This window comes from Watersipora subatra, chromosome 3 (genome assembly GCF_963576615.1).
Source record: "Watersipora subatra chromosome 3, tzWatSuba1.1, whole genome shotgun sequence".
Lineage (NCBI taxonomy): Eukaryota > Metazoa > Bryozoa > Gymnolaemata > Cheilostomatida > Watersiporidae > Watersipora > Watersipora subatra.
In genome coordinates this window covers 9,277,640-9,297,607 of record NC_088710.1, presented here as the reverse complement: position 1 = coordinate 9,297,607, position 19,968 = coordinate 9,277,640, and the positions used below count along the sequence as shown (strand labels likewise).

The 19,968-nt window shown below is 35.9% G+C and overlaps 1 protein-coding gene across 2 annotated transcripts in view; it reads left to right on the top strand.

Moving 5' to 3' along the window:
• The window catches only part of LOC137389590 (ubiquitin carboxyl-terminal hydrolase 32-like), a 55,518-nt gene that overhangs the window by 8,103 nt on the left and 27,447 nt on the right, over positions 1 to 19,968 (top strand). Inside the window, exons 5-17 of one of the 2 annotated variants that reach the window (XM_068075643.1) lie at positions 2,557 to 2,716; positions 5,668 to 5,799; positions 5,931 to 6,038; positions 7,381 to 7,490; positions 9,028 to 9,054; positions 10,471 to 10,485; positions 11,499 to 11,573; positions 12,962 to 13,045; positions 14,063 to 14,230; positions 16,325 to 16,501; positions 16,591 to 16,725; positions 17,060 to 17,216; positions 18,810 to 18,964. In XM_068075643.1, coding sequence (XP_067931744.1) covers positions 2,557 to 2,716; positions 5,668 to 5,799; positions 5,931 to 6,038; positions 7,381 to 7,490; positions 9,028 to 9,054; positions 10,471 to 10,485; positions 11,499 to 11,573; positions 12,962 to 13,045; positions 14,063 to 14,230; positions 16,325 to 16,501; positions 16,591 to 16,725; positions 17,060 to 17,216; positions 18,810 to 18,964 — 1,503 coding nt within the window. The remainder of the gene's footprint in view (positions 1 to 2,556; positions 2,717 to 5,667; positions 5,800 to 5,930; positions 6,039 to 7,380; positions 7,491 to 9,027; positions 9,055 to 10,470; positions 10,486 to 11,498; positions 11,574 to 12,961; positions 13,046 to 14,062; positions 14,231 to 16,324; positions 16,502 to 16,590; positions 16,726 to 17,059; positions 17,217 to 18,809; positions 18,965 to 19,968) is intronic. The other variant, XM_068075644.1, reaches the window with a different exon arrangement.

Here is a 19,968-nt window from a genome sequence, read left to right as displayed (position 1 = left end):
GTGGGACAAAAATTATTACTATCACAGAGTGTTAATCATCTATATTAGTTAATAAGTCTGCTGGGAATCTTTCAATACCGGTACTGAAAAATCCAGCGAGAACGTCACTGCCTTCACACGACTGAGGCCAACTCTCTTTGATTAATCTATTTGTCAAGACGAGTCATCATTCAGTAGCATCCCTACTACACGTCGGTTTAGGTGTTTCTAGTTATGAACCAGTAGCTTGTACAACTAATGTACTTACGTACATTATCAGTAAATAAGTAGCACACTACTGGCTTTTATTCTTTTAGCTCCAACTCGTTCAACTAGTATTTTACTATTTGCTATGATTTAACGAAGACATCATTGTGCACACATCCTTAAAGTTAGCATAAACACTCGGTTATCTTTCCCTCCTCCTTGTGTAATCCAATGTATGTCTGATTACTTCTTGTTGTTGTATGTCAGAGTTTACTTATCTGAAGCCTTTGACCAAGTTCAGTCTACTAGTTAGGGCGGTTGGTGAAGTGCCCAACCCGTATTCTGTAATTTGATTGGGCTCTTCAACTGGTATTATGATAACACACAGTAATGAAAATGTTAACACGTCTTCAGTTTGGATTACCTAAAATTGGGTCTAAAAGGTTTCTATGGTTAGAAACTAGCATCATTTCTAGCGTTGTCTGTCATAGCTATTGGTTAAAAATGCTTTGTTATGCTTCCTTGTAAAATCCTGAAGATTTTGTCATTCTTTTTTTACTAGTGCTTCTGCAACATCATTGCCATGAATTCGTTGAAAGCATGTGGTTACGGCTTATTACGCAATTTGTCACGGTCTGTGCTCAAATGTAGCGATAGTAGTGCCATTGGAAATTGTTTGTGGTCACTGTTGGTCTGGGTGTTTCCTTTGGAGATGTAAAACATGCTAAAAACTGTATATATTTAAGACAATTTGTTTATAGTAGTAGGTTCAATTGCCCAGCATCAAGCATTTTATTATTCCAAATAAGATCGTCATATGGGTTAGTCATAGTTTATCAAGCTGTTAAAGTTACGCTCCCGAGTGAAATAATACTTCCTATACAAGACCAAGCTCCAGTGAATCATCTCATTCATTTGCGAACTCCTTTTTTCATCTATAAGATATGCGGAATGTTTAACCTTCCCAGTCTTGCACTAGGCGATTCATGATTTCTAACCTTTTGTGGGATGGCTAAGGGACTGCCAGCTATCACACTTCATTGATACTACTATAGTGGAAGAGACATTTTGCTACTCTGCTCAACTCTGTCTGAACTCTGCTGTGTATAGTTCATGTATTCCAGCTCCTTTTTCTCCTTTCTCTTTGCTGCTGTGCTACACCCCGGATGCCTGTAACTCTTTTGTATTATAGCTCTATTTTACAGCTCTGTTGCTATATCCACTGCATTGTAGTCACCTTACTCCAGCCTCTAGCTTACAATATGGGTGTTGATAGCTCTGTTGCTATATCCACTGCATTATATTCATTTCATTCTAGCCCCTAGGTTACAGTATGGGTAATGATAGCTCTGTTACAATAAAATTTACCAGCAATCTATTAAGTTATAGCACTTATACTATTAGTACATTAGTACATGTTTATAATACAGTGGAACCTCGATAATTAACCATAACACATTCAAGGCTGCTGCTTTATTCTTGATTTGGTTAACAACCAAAATATTTTATTTGGTAAATTTTGTACATTCTATAGTCAAAAGTATACATAGGATATTAAACAAATTATGTATTTAGGCAGCAGTAGAGAGTTAAAAGAAATAAGAATAAATTATATAAACAATTATGTATCAGTAACTCTTGGAAGAGAGATATGATGTCATATAGGAATGGATGTGTAGAGGAGGGGAGGGAAAAGTCGGTATTTAGCAGGGTAATCCCTTTCCATGATGCGCATGTTTTACTCCACCGAAAAAGCACCGTAGAAAGAATTCTATTCTATTTGAATAGTCAAGCAGAACTGAAAAGGGGAGAAGGAACAGGACGCTAGTTCTTTTCATATTACAGCTAAATTTAACTACTACTCATTCGGGTCAAACACCATAACTCTGGTCAACTACCTATAGATAGGACAAGCTTTAGACATGTACGTGGTTGGTCAGGTTTGCCCTCTAGATTTACATTCAGTTTCTATATTGGAGCAATCCAGGATGCCATTGATTAATTCCACTTGTTCCCACTATTTCATCATTGTCTATTTGTGTCATAACACCAAGAGATGATGTGTCACTTGTAAGCATGTCGCTAGCGCATGTCGCTAGCGTAAATATGTGGGTAACGGCTGTAATTTGATAAAGATGATATGGTTTCAAGTTTCATAATTTGGACATCAAACTGTTTGTAGGTGGTGGTAGTTAGAATACATATAGTACTTACACAAGTTATGGTTGTTAGCAAGAGTACATACCTTCTGTTAAACTTCCTCACTAGTACTGTGTATAATTCAGTGACTTACTTCAAACCAGTCAGTGACTTTCTTTCACTAACCATCGTTGGTCAGCTGATAGGTTTCGTATTGCTATTCTGTTGCAGAAGGATGAGGTCGACTATCTTACATTTAAGAGATGGCTCTTACACTACCCAGAATTCTCCTGTCTTTCTTATTGGCTCATCCTCGAACCCTGCTCAAGTACCCTCACTGCAGCCAATGATATGCCTTCATTCTATCAAACCCTCTCAGGTGTTACACATTGTAAGTGTTTATTTTGGTGATAGAGTTATAGTGAAAGAGGAAGCTGAAGTTCACCGGAGAGGTTATTAGCGATTTTGCTAATGCTGTCGCTGAGCTGCAGCAACTATTTGTTTTTAGCGAACTTGATATTTTTCGGCGTTACTGTGCCATAATTGCATCAAAAATTGTTAACGGGTATGTTTTAAAATATAATTCGAATGATGTTCGAAGATAATATTTTATGTAAATTTGGAGCCGAGTCTCTCCAAAACAACATTGGACAGTTTCGAGTCAATCAGAAAGTCAATACTTTATTTATATATATGTAAGTGTTGGTTTGTTGGTCTGTCATATGTCCAATTATAGTGATAGAATACGCTAACAAAAAATTCGGTTTTGCAGACTGGCACGCTAATCACTACGCCATGCAGCCACCTTGCCATACTATGGAATACTTGTTTGGGTTACGATTAGCACGTTTGAAGACGATGATTGTGTGAGGGATCATGACGCGTAACGATTGTTGGTATAATTATTCTAAGCCACAGCAAGCTGGCTGCATGGTTTAGTGGTAATATGCTTAGCATCACATCCGTGCATCCACGGAATGTGTGAGTTTGATTACAGGGAGGTGCAATATTTTTTCTTAACGCAATGCAGAAGGACGGACACAGCTCTTATCATAGTAAAGATTTAAACTAGCTTAAGTTACTCAAATTCATGGGGAAAAAAATAGCCAATGGCAACTACATTACCTGCCACTGTTTATAATCTGTTTTAAATCTTGAGAGAATGTGGAGCTGAAGTAAGAAATGTTTTTCAACAATCTGTTTTAGCTATCCTCAAGCTTTTAAATATTTAAATTTTGCATTGGACACACAGAAATAAACACCTTCATTTAAAAGTTAGAATGGTAAATGTTGTATATGCTGATTAATGATAAATGTTCTGTGCAAAAACTTGTTTATTGCCCGTGCAATGCTAGTTCCCATTCAGCTAGTTCAAACTGCGTAACCAAATCTGGTATGTAGGAATATGATAGCCCATAAGCCCATTGTTCACATGTCTCACCTCCAGTGCGCTCATTTTGCAAACATGGCTGCAAAGCTTACTCTAGTCTGGTCATTCCATATCTCTATTTTCAGTCCCGCATTTAGAGAAAGTGTTTTTGTATGCAGGCTAAAAATATGGTCAAAATCTCTTTGAACAGTTAAAAAAAATTATGGTTGAAGAACTACTTCACAAATATAAAATAGTGTTTTGTAAATAACATAGATGTTGGACTCGCTACAAAAAATGGAGTATTATGCCTGTGTATTCAAGATATATTTACTCAGTTATATTATAACCGTTGGATCACGCCATTGGGGTCACGCCATTGGGGTCCCATCATTGGGGTTACACCATTTGTAGCAATTAGTCTGTGCACCTTTACTCTGTAGATTTTAGGTTAACTAGGGTAGGGTGTCTATCCTTGCTATCAGTATTTGCTTTTTCATCATGTTGTTATTTTTCTTTTCAGTATTTTATGTAAAATAATGCTAGTTTTTTATGATTGTTAATAAAAACTTTTAAAGAAACTAAAATAATTTCCCTGTAATAGTTGATGAAAATGAGCACTGTGTATGTTACTGTTTGTTTTTAAAGAAACAGATGCGTACAAGCCTGGTTTTTGTATGTAGCTCATTGATTAACCTTGAGACCTGTCTGTTTGTAGACGCACCTGGCAGAAACTAGGTGTCTTTATTGAGTATTTTGTACACAGACATCAATGTTTTCGTTACTTAGCCAAAATAATACATGTGTAATAGACTGGGGGTTCGTGTAGATTTTTGTAACAGGCAAGAGAATCATACTAGGATTTGTGTCATGTTATTTCATAGTAAGGGTGAAGGTCAGCCCAAGAGTTAAATATTGACTTTTGTCAAAATGATCGAGCAAAACATTGCTAACTTAAATATGTGTGAGTGGCAATCAATTTTCATAAACAACATTTTTACTTTAATGTGATCATATTTAAAATGCTTTATGATTATTGCTTCAATTGGTTTTAATGTGGATGCGAATGAGTATGGTTGTCATATAAAGTGATTTAGCATACTATGGCTCTTTACGCTGTAGCAGTGGTTTTTAACTTATGTTCGATTAAAGCTTACATGTTCGATGAGTCAGTCTCAGGGTTTCGGCGGAAGTCAACACATGTAAGTGGTCTCTCAACGGCAATAGCAAAAGTTGCACTGATTCGCAAGGTCATGTTCTTATGGAAATATAGGTAATTTGTTATGAGTTTATGTATTGTATTGGTCTTGTTCTTGGAACACAGTGGTATTAATGAGCAGTTCAACAACACTAGCAAGACATATACCCATGTTTTAATTGTGGAAAAATCACATTATATTTTTTAATAAAGGAGGGTTTGGTGAAAAAATGTGACACTGGGGGGGTCAGTATGTCTAACAAGGTTAAGAACCACTACACTGTAGCAATACAAGGAGTGCTAAGTTCTTGTGTGGAAGGTCAGGGGTGCAAACCCTAGTGACTCCGTATCGAGAAAGAGAAGCGTTTTTCTTCATGTCAACAGCAGTCAGGTTCTTCTCCATTCATCAAGGCTCCATTGCTATTGCCCTTGCAGATACCTGACCAAGTACATAGGACTTCATAGTTCAATGGAGACCTTATCATGCGCATTCTCTACAATTAATAAGTTATCATAGCTTACATTTCAAAGGGTAAAACGGGCAGATATCCTATGCCGAGTAAACTTTTACGAGTTACTTTTAAAAGGTTAAGGAAAATTTATGGTCTATGGTGTGTTTAGACTAGATACTCTGCTTGTATCATAGAAGGCCTTGAATGGCGCTTTTGACCAAAACACTCAGTCAATGAGTTCATCTAGCAGTTGTCATGGTAACTAAATATAACTAAAGATGGTACATCAATTTTCTATCCGCATGCCATTCTCTTACACACAGTGAATGAGTCAGAGATAGCCTATTTGGAGGGCAACTATAATAGACTGAGAACTATGAGCGGTACTGGCAGATTTGATGTGGATCTATTCCGCAGACTCGTATCTCCACCCCTTCCCAGGCAGCTTACAGGCAGTAAGTACTTGGGTTACATCATGGTGAATGTTAAAAACTTTTAAGGCTCTAATTTTAAATATATAAAGAAACTGTTGCGTACCTTTTGATATATTCTTCTTTGGTCATAGTTATCTGTTGCTGGTTTGCAGGTCTGTACAAGGCATTTGATGAAAACCAGGATGGACACATAGACTTCAAGGAGATGGTTTGTGGACTATCCGCTTGCTGCAAAGGCCCAGAAGTCGAGAGACACAAATGTAGGTATTGTGTGTCTAATGATCATCCACCCATCTATAAAATGGGTTGTTTTGCCCCAATAAAGTTTTTGTCACTAAAGGCCTTGCTGACAAATGATGGTTTCCTATAATTCCAGGACCAGTGTGTTCAATATATGTTTGTGTTAGCATCATCTTTAACCCCATTGACATTTTTAGGAGTGTTTCGTTAGGCCAGGCTCAGTTTGGCATCTCTGGAGCGCTCATCGTATCATCTGTGAATGCAGCGTTCAGTTTGTTTTCTCACAATCGATTGATTCTATCATGATTTAATATGCAATATTGCAACTGTGTGACAGAAAATGGCTAGAATTAATTTTTAATTTTGGTTTTGGTTTTGAGTTGTGTTATCACTTCTATGTGCACTTCGGTTTGATTGACACATGACAAGTTCTTGACTTTGAATACCGATCTTTTAGCGAACACTTGTTACAGCAGGCCATGACTAGTATCACTTGTCCAATGCACTGCAAGAGGTCAAAATGTCATTTGATCCCATTGGTATCCCGATTCTTCCTGTGTATAAAATCTTCCAGTCAGCAAACAGCCAATCATATCACAGATTTTTTCCTGGTCATTATTTGGTACTATTCAGTATGTTCGAGTACTCTGCTGTATGAGTTTGCTAAGTTACGCTTGTTCAAATGTTGCAGACAGAAGAACTAGCCAGATTTCCTACAATACGTAGTTGCACTGCATAAAGCAACGAATTCAAAGGGATCGCCTTAATTGTTTTTGTTCATATCAATCTGATTAGGCAGATAACTCCAAAACTCATTGTTCACTCACAAAACTGAGAAAGTAGTGTCTCGTTGCTGTTCCAAATTCTCTATATTCAATACATTGAAAAGACCGATACTCACATGCTTACCAGAGTTACTCAGTGTTCAATTGCTGCTGTATTCTGTCCACTAGCGGATAGGTATTTGAGTCAATTGCCATGGTGACCAACTATGTTGAGCCATTAATATTCATCTATGAGAAAAGAGTGAGGTCCTGCTACTTCAAATAGAAAATTGTCCTCTCTTGTTTGAACACATTTAGTATAGTGTCCAAAGTTAATTTTTTAAACACTCCTAAGTAATGTTATTATATAACATAATTATATAATAACATTAATAATGTTATTATATAACATATTAATGTTGTTCTTTATATTCACATGTTTGATATGATTAACATATGTCATGCAAAGTTTAAGTTTGAAGCCAGAAAAGTATAGATTACAATACCATTCCACGCTCTTAATCTATCATTATGTTAATCTCACCTGGCCTATGCATGTAGCGCATCTATGATATGCTCTATTGAACTCTGTTTACAGTCTGTTTCAAAGTGTTTGATATGGATCAAGATGGCTACCTCTCTAAGGCAGAGCTGATTGGTGCGATTGAAGCATCGTTTACAGTGCTTCAGCAGAATGAAAATGCCGAGGTGAGTCACCTCATAGTTGTTTGTCAGAACAATATGGGAAGCTTTCCGTCTCATTGCAGGGACGTGTACAATGATGAACGCGGATGTGAGTGACTCAACTGATATCACTTTTAACTCTTTTAAAGTTTACGACATTGAAAATGGGTAAAACTAAAAATGGCTCTATAGAAAGAATATTTGATATATAGATCTTTATCAGCTGATTGTTCTATTGCTTTTTGCTCTCAGGCTAAGCCCTTGATTAACCCTTGAGGGTACACATTCATTTAATAGCCTTTTATCTTGGACTCAAGTACTGTTATATATATATATATATATATATATATATATATATTTAATAGTCACACTTGTAGTATCATATCACACAATGAGATTAGTCCACAGATTGACAAAACTCGTTAATTGCTTGAGTAGTATGCTCGAGTCAGCGAAGGCATTTTTAAACACCTTTTAATGAACGTCGAAGCTATGATACATTTTCAATTGATTTTTATTCCAGGGAATATAAAGTTGACTGTATTCCCTTGTTGAAGGTAAAAAAGTAAAGCTTTTCATAAAAATACATTTTATGCTGATTGCTTACGAACCCCTTCCTGTTTTTTGGCACAAAGCCGAAACAGAACTAGTATTATTACCATAGATATAATAAACCCATATTAACTTAAATATAATATATAGGGTCTATTATATCTATGATTATTACATAGGACTGTCAAATAGCGTTTGTTCTGTTATTTAGGAAGCAGGCAGTGTCCTTTATTGAAGTTACAGACATTGGCTGAGTTTCTGTATCTTTGAAGCGACAGTAATAAGCTTTTGTTTGGGAGTTGTTTCCACATTGCATGCTTGCTAGCTTTTTATTGATTTCATGATTTCATTGATTTCAACTGCTGATGGGTTGTAAGAGCTGACTATATGATCAGCTGCTTGTTAACAGCTAGAAAAGGGAATTATGTTGGACAGCAGTTTGCATAGATTTTGAAATTGATCGTTTTTGTAGGGTCATCACATTCAGATAGTTTATGACCTTTTTGGGGGTTGTCTTTTGACTTATGTAAGGTCATGAACTTTGTAAGGTCATGCGTAGGATGATAGACATTTGATCAAAGAATTTCTAATTTTTGATATCATAGCTAGATTTTACTTTGCCATCCAGAGAAATAATAAAGTGGGATTGACTATGTATTTATGAAATTTATACAAGACTAAATGGAAAATTATTTACTCTAATGAGCCGTTTTAAAATACCATTGGGAAATTACATTTTTCTTGTTGCCATAATTTTAAAAATATTTTCAATAAATTTAAATCTGGACAACTTTGATCTTTGCTGGCTATTAAATCGTTACCATAGTGACCTAGCAAGACATGCACCGATAGCAACAAGAACTTCTTTCTGAACTCATTCAACAGTTAGGTCTCTTTAAAACTTCATGTTCAACTAGTTGTCAATCTTACAGAATTTTAGTTAAAACTCAGCTGCTATAAGAAAGGATATGGATGGGGATGTTTTCATTTTACTATATCTATATTCTAGAATCAAAGTCTATCTAGTGGCTCATCGGTAAGCTGGGTTTGAATTACCTGTTACTGTTGCTAACCAGTTACTGCGCTTACTAACTGTCTCTCTTTCTACTAAAACCAGCAAGTGTGTGTAGTGGTACCGCTTTCAATTAGGACTAATCACACGCTGGGAACAGGATAAGTAAAGATGGCAGTTGTCCTACCTCGGTCATGTCTTTACTGCTAGGTCGGACTCTATGTCAAGTGATCAAATGATTAACATAAATTAGGTGTGTGATCATTGGCTATTGAAATCTCATCAGAGGCTGCAGATTAATAATGGCATTATAATTTTAAATATATTTTTAATACGTTCATTAGTAATAGAGAGATATGTTATGAAATATGTGAGTCATTGAGGTGATATGATTCAGTAATGATATCGTAACAGGGAAATGTGATATAAGCAAAAGTCTATGATTTGCTGTTAGCTGTTTCGTGATTGGCTGATAGTCTGACCAATCATTTTTTGTAACAGTGGTCTTTTATCACTCATCCTACATACAGTCATGCCTCGGCTTTCAAGCGTCTCGGATCTCGACCAAATTTGAGTTCCACCAAAATATTCGAGATTTTTACACTACAAACTGGCAGAAATTTGGCTTTCAGGCAAGCTGAAAGAAGCCTCCAATTTTGTTTAAAGTTACAATTGATAAGAGTAGAAGAGAAAGAATGTTTCTGCTGAGCTTTTTTTATTTCACAGGATCTTTGCTAGGATATCTTACTGTACTCTTTCATTAGAATTTTTTAGATTGTAGCACAGGCTCGCTTTCACTACTTTAATATTTATGTTAAAATTGGTGAAAAATAATCATATGAAACGTTTCTGTTTTTTAATGATCTTAGCTAAAATATATTAAAATAAAGCGCAGTCTATTTCTACATTTTTATGTAAGATGTAAAGTACACAAGACTAGCTGGGGTTACTACAGATACAGCAGTACAGTACAGTCCCCAACTTAGTCTAGTCTATTATTAGATTTACATGAGACAATCACTGTATTTTACATGCTACCTGCTATCTTACTACATTTGCTCAAAGTTTATGGTATAAAACGGTAAAAAATGCTTTAAAAAATTTGTTTTTATACTTCCAACAGATTAAAATTATTTACATTAATTGTTATGTTAAAATTAGTTTTAGATTTTAAACAAATCACTTTTTGAACAGCCTTCCGTAGCAGATTATGGTAGAAAACTGAGGTCTGACTGTACCTCGATATTCCTCGCTCTATAGTGAAGGTGACTAGCTCTTTACTAGCTAACAAATGTCACTTTGGAAACCTGTTAATATGTGTTTGTCCTGTGTGTCGGGGGTGTTTGCATCTACTATTCTTAAGAGTTGTCTTCTTTCATTCTCTATTGTTGATTCGTGTGTGTACTTTGACAATTTATAGAAGCGTACGCTATGTTTTAGATAACTCTCTTAGAGGTAATGCTCATAACATATATCTATCTATTAGTTGGGTGCATAAATGGTATGATCTGGAGCTATTTTAAACTTGCATGGTCCTTAACACGGATGCTGAAGTACCCAGGCTTGCTTCCACAGTAAGCTAAGTAATTGGTCAACAAAGAGTCACTCGTGTTTGATAAGTAAAGATATAGCAGGAATTACTCTTTATTTTCATATCAATGGAGCTTCATATGCGCTCAACCATCTTTGTGTCATTGTAAAACAAATATCTGGCGGAAATTTAATTTTTAATTTGAACATTTTTTAGTTATTGAGATTTGAATGTTTTATATCTAAAAGCAAGGCTCAAGGTTTACTGGGTTTTAATATCTCATTGGTTCTGTTCCGTTTTTGCCTGAGAATATGTCTCCTTTGTAAGTTGTTTTTAAAAAGACAATAACTGGAAATAGATAGTAAAATCATCTTTCCTGCCTTACAAATTATGTTTACCTTTGCTGTGGTCACATGCCATAGTATTGTCAAACATTAACGAAAAGCTTATTTCATTATAGCTTATTATTGTTATAGCTCTAAGATGCATATAAGGCTTGTGTCACCCGTCCCCACCCGCCTTCGCATCTCATTAGCAGGCAATGCAAATTTATAACCTTTGCGCTATTTATGCTGCTTGAAAGATGGATGTCATCATTTTCGCTGTTCTTCGAGTTTCATTAGGTTTTAAAAATGTATTTTAATATATGTGCAATCATACAAGTCAGGAATTGGAAATCCAAGAATTATTTGACCAAATTGATGTGATTTCTGCATTCTTAAATACAAGCACCTGTTCAAAAAATTAAATGTTTAATATAACTTGGCCTCAGTACCTTGTTCATGGCTGTCATTTGCTTCCATTAGAAAATGGGTAGGGTATGTCCAAGCTCCATTTGAACAGCACCAGGGTAGCAGTTGCAGTGCTGCAACATGTGACCCTGACTCCTGGGGGCTTTCTCAAGGCTGGTGTTTTATGGATATTTATATGTCTACAGACAATGGCTGATTTGCTTGAAATGGATGCCTATACAATGGCTGGAGAAATTTTGGCTACTCATGGAAATGCTAAGGTATGAAGTGGTGTAAAATATTGCAGTAAGCCAACTATTACCCTCTCCGTCTCTTCTCTCTCTCCTTTCCTCTCTCCCCTCTCCTTTCCTCTTCCCGCTTCTTCCCTCTACTTCTCTCTCTCATAGTCGATCATTTCGAAAATGACTCCGTCGTATGGTTTAGTCTTTATCACTGACTTCCATAGAGCTCTGTATGGAAACAGAGCTCTATGGAAGCCTTCCACCTTCTCCTGTCATCTGATTGTGTCTAGTTCTCTAGACTTTATGTTACACTTGGCTAGTTGAGCTATTATTTATAGCTTTTATTATTAATAGTAAGCCAATTATTACTAGTAGAACTAAATATGGCTATGTTATGTTCTATTAGCCAATCAATACATTATAATAATCATTATGGCACCAGCTGAATGTATTTGTCTTCAGTCAACTAAGATGTCATATTGCCTCAGCTCTAACACTTATCCTTTTCTCACAAACTGACAAGGTGTCAATATATGATGTTATTGGACTGGTAATATTTTGTTTAAAATTATTCCAAAAAAACTTTCAATGTTTCAGGTTTCAAGTAGAATTTTTTATTTGATATTTTTTAAATATTTCTTTCCAAAGATGTTAGTATTCTATTGATACTGATATGTTATGCAATACCTGTGTTACGGCATTCTTAGCATGGACCAATAGGTTTTTCTGACCGTTTGCAGCATAACTGCGAACTCACTATACAATGTACTCTGGCTTGCCTTTAAAATGAAACATAGTCAAACCTCTTATTTATAATCACTTCAGCGTGCGAATTGTCTACAATACGATGCAGAATTTGAGCAAATACAGTATTTGGCTGTACACCCAAAATTATTTTCAGCATCTGATTGTAAAAGATTTTCTAAAGACTATAGTGTCGTATATCAAGAGATTGAAAAAGTTAAAAAACAAAATAACAAAAGAATTTGAACCAGGTTAGTATAAACTTGACCTAGTTCATATAGTCCGGCCGCGTGTCTCTATCATGACCTCTACCTCTGAGTCTACACATCGCTAAGCTAATACCTGCAGTTCATGTTTCTCAGCTGACGTAAATAAGAATAACTCTTTCTATTGATTTATACTTTTACATTAATTGACTCAGTTAGTTTTTTACTTAGTGTTACTTAATATGCATTTGTTTTAATGTTATTAAGTAATTATTTAATGTAATTAATTACCTGATGCACTTATTCTAGGGCTGTGTAATAAATTAACCAAAATGCAATGTATTATCATAGGAATAATTGTTCCAACACCAAGAGAGTGTCAGAATAAATCATCTTTGTATATGGAGAGTTGACTTCACAAGCTTGTTTATGTTTCGCATGTTGCTGTTGCTATCATGCACCAATGTATTCTTGTAGGAAGGTACGCTGTCTCAGGCAGAGTTTCTAGTCTGGGCAGTTCAGAGTAAAGTGCCTCAAAGTTTCTCTGAACTGCTGTTCGAGGTGGAGTATAACAGTATTTAACCCTATTAGTTCCACTTCCTGATACGTCCCGGAGTCGTATAGCTTTGCAGAGTCCCACGACCAACGGAAGCGTATATGGGAGCTCTCTTGTGTCAAAACAAACAGGCCGCGATCCCTCTTTGTATATAAGTTGTAATGGAGAGTTCGCAACACTAACCAAAAAAGTTACTCCCATTGGCAGTCGCTCTGAAATTGATTGTTGTATTATACACTATTTGAAAGAGGACAAAATTCCCTACAAGAAGCTACCAATAATTTTTTTTAAAATTAAAGTAAATGCAAAAAAGAGAGGTATTAAGATCGAGGTATGAATATTCCATTGGAGATCAGTATGTCGATTGGGTTTGTTTGGAAACAAGTGTATTTGTTTCCGGTTTTAGTCGCGGGACTCTGTGAAGCTATACGGCTCTGCTACATGCTAGTTACAATAGCATGATAGTTCCTCCAATCACATGGTCTGATTGAGTGGTCTGTAAACTCGCTGTCATCTGCTGCAAAATTTTGTTCCTTTGTAGCCAGTAAATCAACACACTTTACTCTCATTGAATGTAGATAAGTTAATTTTATGTAAAAAACACACATTTATGGTATGGAAATATTTTGGCAAAACAAACTATTATAATAACAGCCATGTCTATATGTCCTTTTGAAGCCACCCTTAGACATTAGAAAACATTCTTTTCAACGAGATTTGAACTCGTAATGTTTGGCTTAGAAAGACTGAAATTCCACTTCTGCACCACTTTACCGCCTTGCTGCAATGTGGAATAATTGTGCACATAGTTATTACACGTGATGATCTCTCACGGTACACAGGACTGACAGCGTACTACTACATATAAAAGCATGCTGTTGTTCTAAAAAATGATTTTAACCAAACCCTTAAACAGGGATACGTCCTGCTAATTCCATTGTTATTGTTATCAACACATACGTTGTTCTATGATGTGTCATTAGTTACTGCATAGTGAGCTATGACTGTTTGCTGATGTGCAGGTATCGCATGTCATATTGGGCATGAAACCAGCTACGAGAGAAGATGAAGGGCGAGTCGTCAAGGGCTGGTTGAGCAGGGAGCTAAAAAGAGGATACTCTTTAGGTCAGACTTGGTACCTCGTGGCAAGCACCTGGTGGAGACGCTGGCTCAACTACGTGTCTGAATGCGTGAGATGATATGACTTAATAACGAGTGGCTTTACAATGTTCTTCATACCACTTCTTGGACACACTGCCCTTTATATTTATTTAAAACATTTAAGTTTTCAACTGTTTTAATGAAGCATTTGACTTGCCAATACGTGACATTTGGTTGTCATAGTACTTTCCAGGGATGGATGCATGAGATTCTCATGGTCAATAGTAGTAAATGTGGGGAATGACTTATGCAGAGTGTACAAGAGATAACCTCTGTAATAGTTAGTAAATCACTGTGATGTGTGGAGTGTATATTGTATAGCAGAGTGTATATTGTATAGCGGAGTGTATATTGTATAGCGGAGTGTATATTGTATAGCGGAGTGTATATTGTATAGCGGAGTGTGTATTGTATAGCAGAGTGTATATTGTATAGCAGTGTGTATATTGTATAGCAGAGTGTATATTGTATAGCCGAGTGTGTATTGTATAGCAGTGTGTATTGTATAGCAGAGTGTATATTGTATAGCAGTGTGTATATTGTATAGCAGAGTGTATATTGTATAGCGGAGTGTATATTGTATAGCAGTGTGTATATTGTATAGCAGTGTGTATATTGTATAGCAGTGTGTATATTGTATAGCAGTGTGTATTGTATAGCAGAGTGTATATTGTATAGCAGTGTGTATATTGTATAGCAGAGTGTATATTGTATACCAGAGTGTATATTGTATAGCCGAGTGTATATTGTATAGCAGTGTGTATATTGTATAGCAATGTGTATTGTATAGCAGTGTGTATTGTATAGCAGAGTGTATATTGTATAGCAGTGTGTATATTGTATAGCAGAGTGTATATTGTATAGCGGAGTGTATATTGTATAGCAGTGTGTATATTGTATAGCAGAGTGTATATTGTATACCAGAGTGTATATTGTATAGCCGAGTGTATATTGTATAGCAGAGTGTATATTGTATAGCCGAGTGTATATTGTATAGCAGTGTGTATATTGTATAGCAATGTGTATTGTATAGCAGTGTGTATTGTATAGCAGTGTGTATATTGTATAGCAGTGTGTATTGTATAGCAGAGTGTATATTGTATAGCAGTGTGTATATTGTATAGCAGAGTGTATATTGTATACCAGAGTGTATATTGTATAGCCGAGTGTATATTGTATAGCAGTGTGTATATTGTATAGCAATGTGTATTGTATAGCAGTGTGTATTGTATAGCAGAGTGTATATTGTATAGCAGTGTGTATATTGTATAGCAGAGTGTATATTGTATAGCGGAGTGTATATTGTATAGCAGTGTGTATATTGTATAGCAGAGTGTATATTGTATAGCCGAGTGTATATTGTATAGCAGTGTGTATATTGTATAGCAATGTGTATTGTATAGCAGTGTGTATTGTATAGCAGAGTGTATATTGTATAGCAGTGTGTATATTGTATAGCAGTGTGTATTGTATAGCAGAGTGTATATTGTATAGCAGTGTGTATATTGTATAGCAGAGTGTATATTGTATACCAGAGTGTATATTGTATAGCCGAGTGTATATTGTATAGCAGAGTGTATATTGTATAGCCGAGTGTGTATTGTATAGCAGTGTGTATTGTATAGCAGAGTGTATATTGTATAGCAGTGTGTATATTGTATAGCAGAGTGTATATTGTATAGCGGAGTGTATATTGTATAGCAGTGTGTATATTGTATAGCAGTGTGTATATTGTATAGCAGTGTGTATATTGTATAGCAGTGTGTATTGTATAGCCGAGTGTATATTGTATAGCAGTGTGTATATTGTATAGCAGTGTGTATTGTATAGCAGTGTGTATATTGTATAGCAATGTGTATTGTATAGCAGAGTGTATATTGTATAGCAGTGTGTATATTGTATAGCAGAGTGTATATTGTATAGCAGAGTGTATATTGTATAGCCGAGTGTGTATTGTATAGCAGTGTGTATATTGTATAGCAGTGTGTATATTGTATAGCAGAGTGTATATTGTATAGCAGTGTGTATTGTATAGCAGAGTGTATATTGTATAGCAGAGTGTATATTGTATAGCAGTGTGTATAGCAGTGTGTATTTTGTATAGCAGAGTGTATATTGTATAGCAGGTGACAGAAGTGCCAGACTTCAGCAGCACATTAGAATATTCATCAAATTCCTTCGATAGCCCTGACAGACGCTATTCGCACCAAATGAACGGAGACATCCAGTCACATCAACCGCGTCCTGTCAGGCCTGGACCGATAGACAATAGCCATCTCGTCATCAACTCGCACAGCAGGGTAATTCTATTTGGACATGTCATGGTTTTCTTATTTCCGTAACCCTATGTAGACACTTGTATCGTTATTTATATCACTGCATATTTTAGCTGCCGAGGTGGACGAATGAAGGTGGCACACTCAGGGCATACATAGAATATGGCAAGGACTATCAGCTTGTACCAGAGTTGCTTTGGAGTGCCCTGCATTCCTGGTACCAGGGAGACATACAGCTACCCAGACCGGTACTTGCAGCATTTCTTTTATACAAGAACTAGAAGCATTAAATTTATTACTAATATAGTGTTCACAGGCGTTCTGGTGATCAATGTCTGCTTGGATGGGGTGAGACCAAGCAATGATCAATGGGAATATTTCAGTCACAATCACATCAAGCATATACTACAAGTTATATATGCGCTACAGGTTAATATATTCTCTACTGGTTATAGATTCTATACAGGTTATAGATTCTCTACCGGTTATAGATATACTAGTTTATAGATGTGCTAGTTTATAGATATACTAGTTTATAAATATACTAGTTTATAGATATACTAGTTGATATTTTCTCTGCAGGTTATTATACACGAGGAGGATGGCTCAAAGACACCAGAAGTAGAACTCTATTCGCTCAATGTAAAACTCTACAGACACCAGGCGAGCTATCAAGCTCCTCAGCACCCTATGACAACTGTCGCAGGTGTCACAGGAGGTATCGCCAACTTTGCCATGAGTTAGTAAAAATCTATATTATCTATACACTTTTAAGACTCTCACATTGATGACACTTTCATATCATGACAGAGCAGGGAGTTGAGCTCTGACCTATAAATGGTGAGTGTTCATTGTATCAGTTGGCTCAGATTTGGGTTAGCCAATTCCATCGGATGCACTGATCAGAATATGAGATATGTAGATGTATTTTGTGAGTACGTTTCTTCTGGATAGTACATGACTGGTATTGTTTACATACGTGACACGAGAATCTGTTTGGTTTCTAACTCAGTGTCTGTAGCAGCAGCTATCATAGTAAACTAGTCGTGTTCACTAACTACAGTCTTACCTCAGCATACGAGCTTAATGCGTTCTGGGACTGAGTACGTATGTCGATTTACTCGTGTCTCAAGGTACTATTTCCTATAAAAAATAACTAAACACAAATTCATCCGTAACCATGCTATGAAAAAACACATAAAACAGGATGTTATGATGGGAAAGTGTGTTATTAATTGTTGTAATTCAGTACATACGCTAACATATTTACATGTATTTGTTAAATCTGCAATAGAATGCAACATCAGTAGGTACACTAAGGTGAGTTTTTACCTTTGAGACAAACGTAGGTGCTCACTGCGGTCTGAGAGACTTCACAGCAACGCGTTCATCACCTTAAAATTTTGTGGCGCTACTAAACAGAAACTTTGAATTTAATTTACTGAGCATATGCTTAAAGCTAAGTTTTATTTTTTTACGAAACTTATTTTAAGTTAGTCGTTTTAATTTTTCATCATCTGTTTCCGGTTTTGCGCTTTTTGCCTCGCATTCACTATAACTTGTAGCCAAATATTTAAAAACTTGTTTCAAACTAATTCAAAGAGAAACTTTGAGCGATGCTGTTCTTGAAAGCGGCCTCTCACACACTTGGCCATATAATGACCATCGAGAATCAGCTTGTATGCAAAGATTACTCGTAACTCAAAGAAGAAACTTATTCAAAACTCTGCTTGTATCACGATTTTCGCGTATGCCGGGTCACTCGTATGTCAAAGTATGACTAGTTTAATACACTAACTAGCTTAACACATTGCCAGTAGGGCTGCACTTTTAACTTCGGGTGTTAAAAAGTTAAATGGAATTCCATAAGCTGTAGAGACTATAGAAAAGATTGAGATGGACAAGTTGCTATCGACTACATTTCTAGTAGAATTCATTGTTTTGACCTTCAAACCATCTCCCCTGATACCTGGTCAAATGCTGGTCAACCAGACCTTGTCGGCCAGCAGTTTGATATTTATTAGACTGTGTTTCAGTTCCATGTATGTCTGATTTGATTAATCATCGGGTGCATTACAGTCCATCCAAGATATAAAATTTCTAGTCAAAGTAACTTTCTAGTTACTATTAAACAGGTTCAAAAACGTCTCACAAACTTCCAGCGAGGCCACTAGAGTAGCTATTGTTCAAGCTTGTTTCCACACTGCTGTGGACAAAGGATCGTGCCATTTCAAGTTCTTTTGCATCAACTATCGACCACAGCTTTTGAATTATGAGTTATTTTGAATTTTTAGTGCTGTGACCTAATGATGACCTTGTCATATCTCTGCAGGCATGACAGGGCTACAGAACAGTCTCCCCAAGAGGGTGCACATAAGCAATGCTGCTTTTAGCCACCAGCATTCCCTCAAACAAATTACAGACTTCCTTGCGCAGAGGCTCAAGGTGGCACGAGATGACCTCAGGCTATGGAAGTACCACCACGATGTGAGTAGATACCCACCCTACTCCTCAATCTACGGGCAATCTAGATTTTAGTTTAAAACATGTGCAGTATTTGCTGGCAGAGTTTTAAAATATGTTGTCAATTGCATTAGGAATTACCTCCTTTTCATTTAATATTTTGATTGTAAATCACTGTACAGCAGAGATGTTTATAAGACTTTAAACAATGACTCGATTCATTTCAATTCTCCTCAACAATTCAATTCTCAATTCTTTAGCATCATATGTTTTGTAAAAATCAATTCAATTCACAATTAATTGCAAAAACATCACAATTCAGTTCGCAATTCTTCAACTATCCTAACTTCAATTCTCACAAATAAAAAAAATCAATGCTTTATCAATTCTTATAAAAAAATTGACCTCTGGCAACATAGCATAATAATAATAATAATACCCACAATAGTTAATTTAGCTACACACATTAGCTCAGTCTATTGACTGTTTGTATAGCAAATATCAACTATTTTATTAGGGATTTCATTGCTTGTTCGGGTGGATTTAAGTCATGCCTTCCACTTTTTGCTGGCATACACTCTGTATTTTTACTGTAATTCTGTCATTTAACTTCAATTTAAAAAATTTTAGAATCAGAAAAAAATTCTGCTCAAGAATCAATGCATTTGAAAAAGAAAAGAAACTTTTGTTATTTTTGTAGTTCAATGAAACCGGCTGCAAAAGAAAAACGCTATTGCTTTTGCAGTGTGACCAAAACACAGACACGCACTATTTAATAGAAAAATTTAGTAGCCAAAAATATCATTGGTTCAATGTTAAAGGATTTCACTATCAGAAATATATTTAGGTCGCTGTTTACAATATTTTTTCATTCGTCCTTAACCGAAAATTAAAAAAATTGAAACTATGATTGTATGCTGTGTTTTGTGAGTAAAGGAAAAACTATGCAACTGGTTCATTTTTGGCACAATGGTAATCTAACTTCCTAAATTTATTGTGGCAAAGTCTTGGGTGGATCTGATAACACT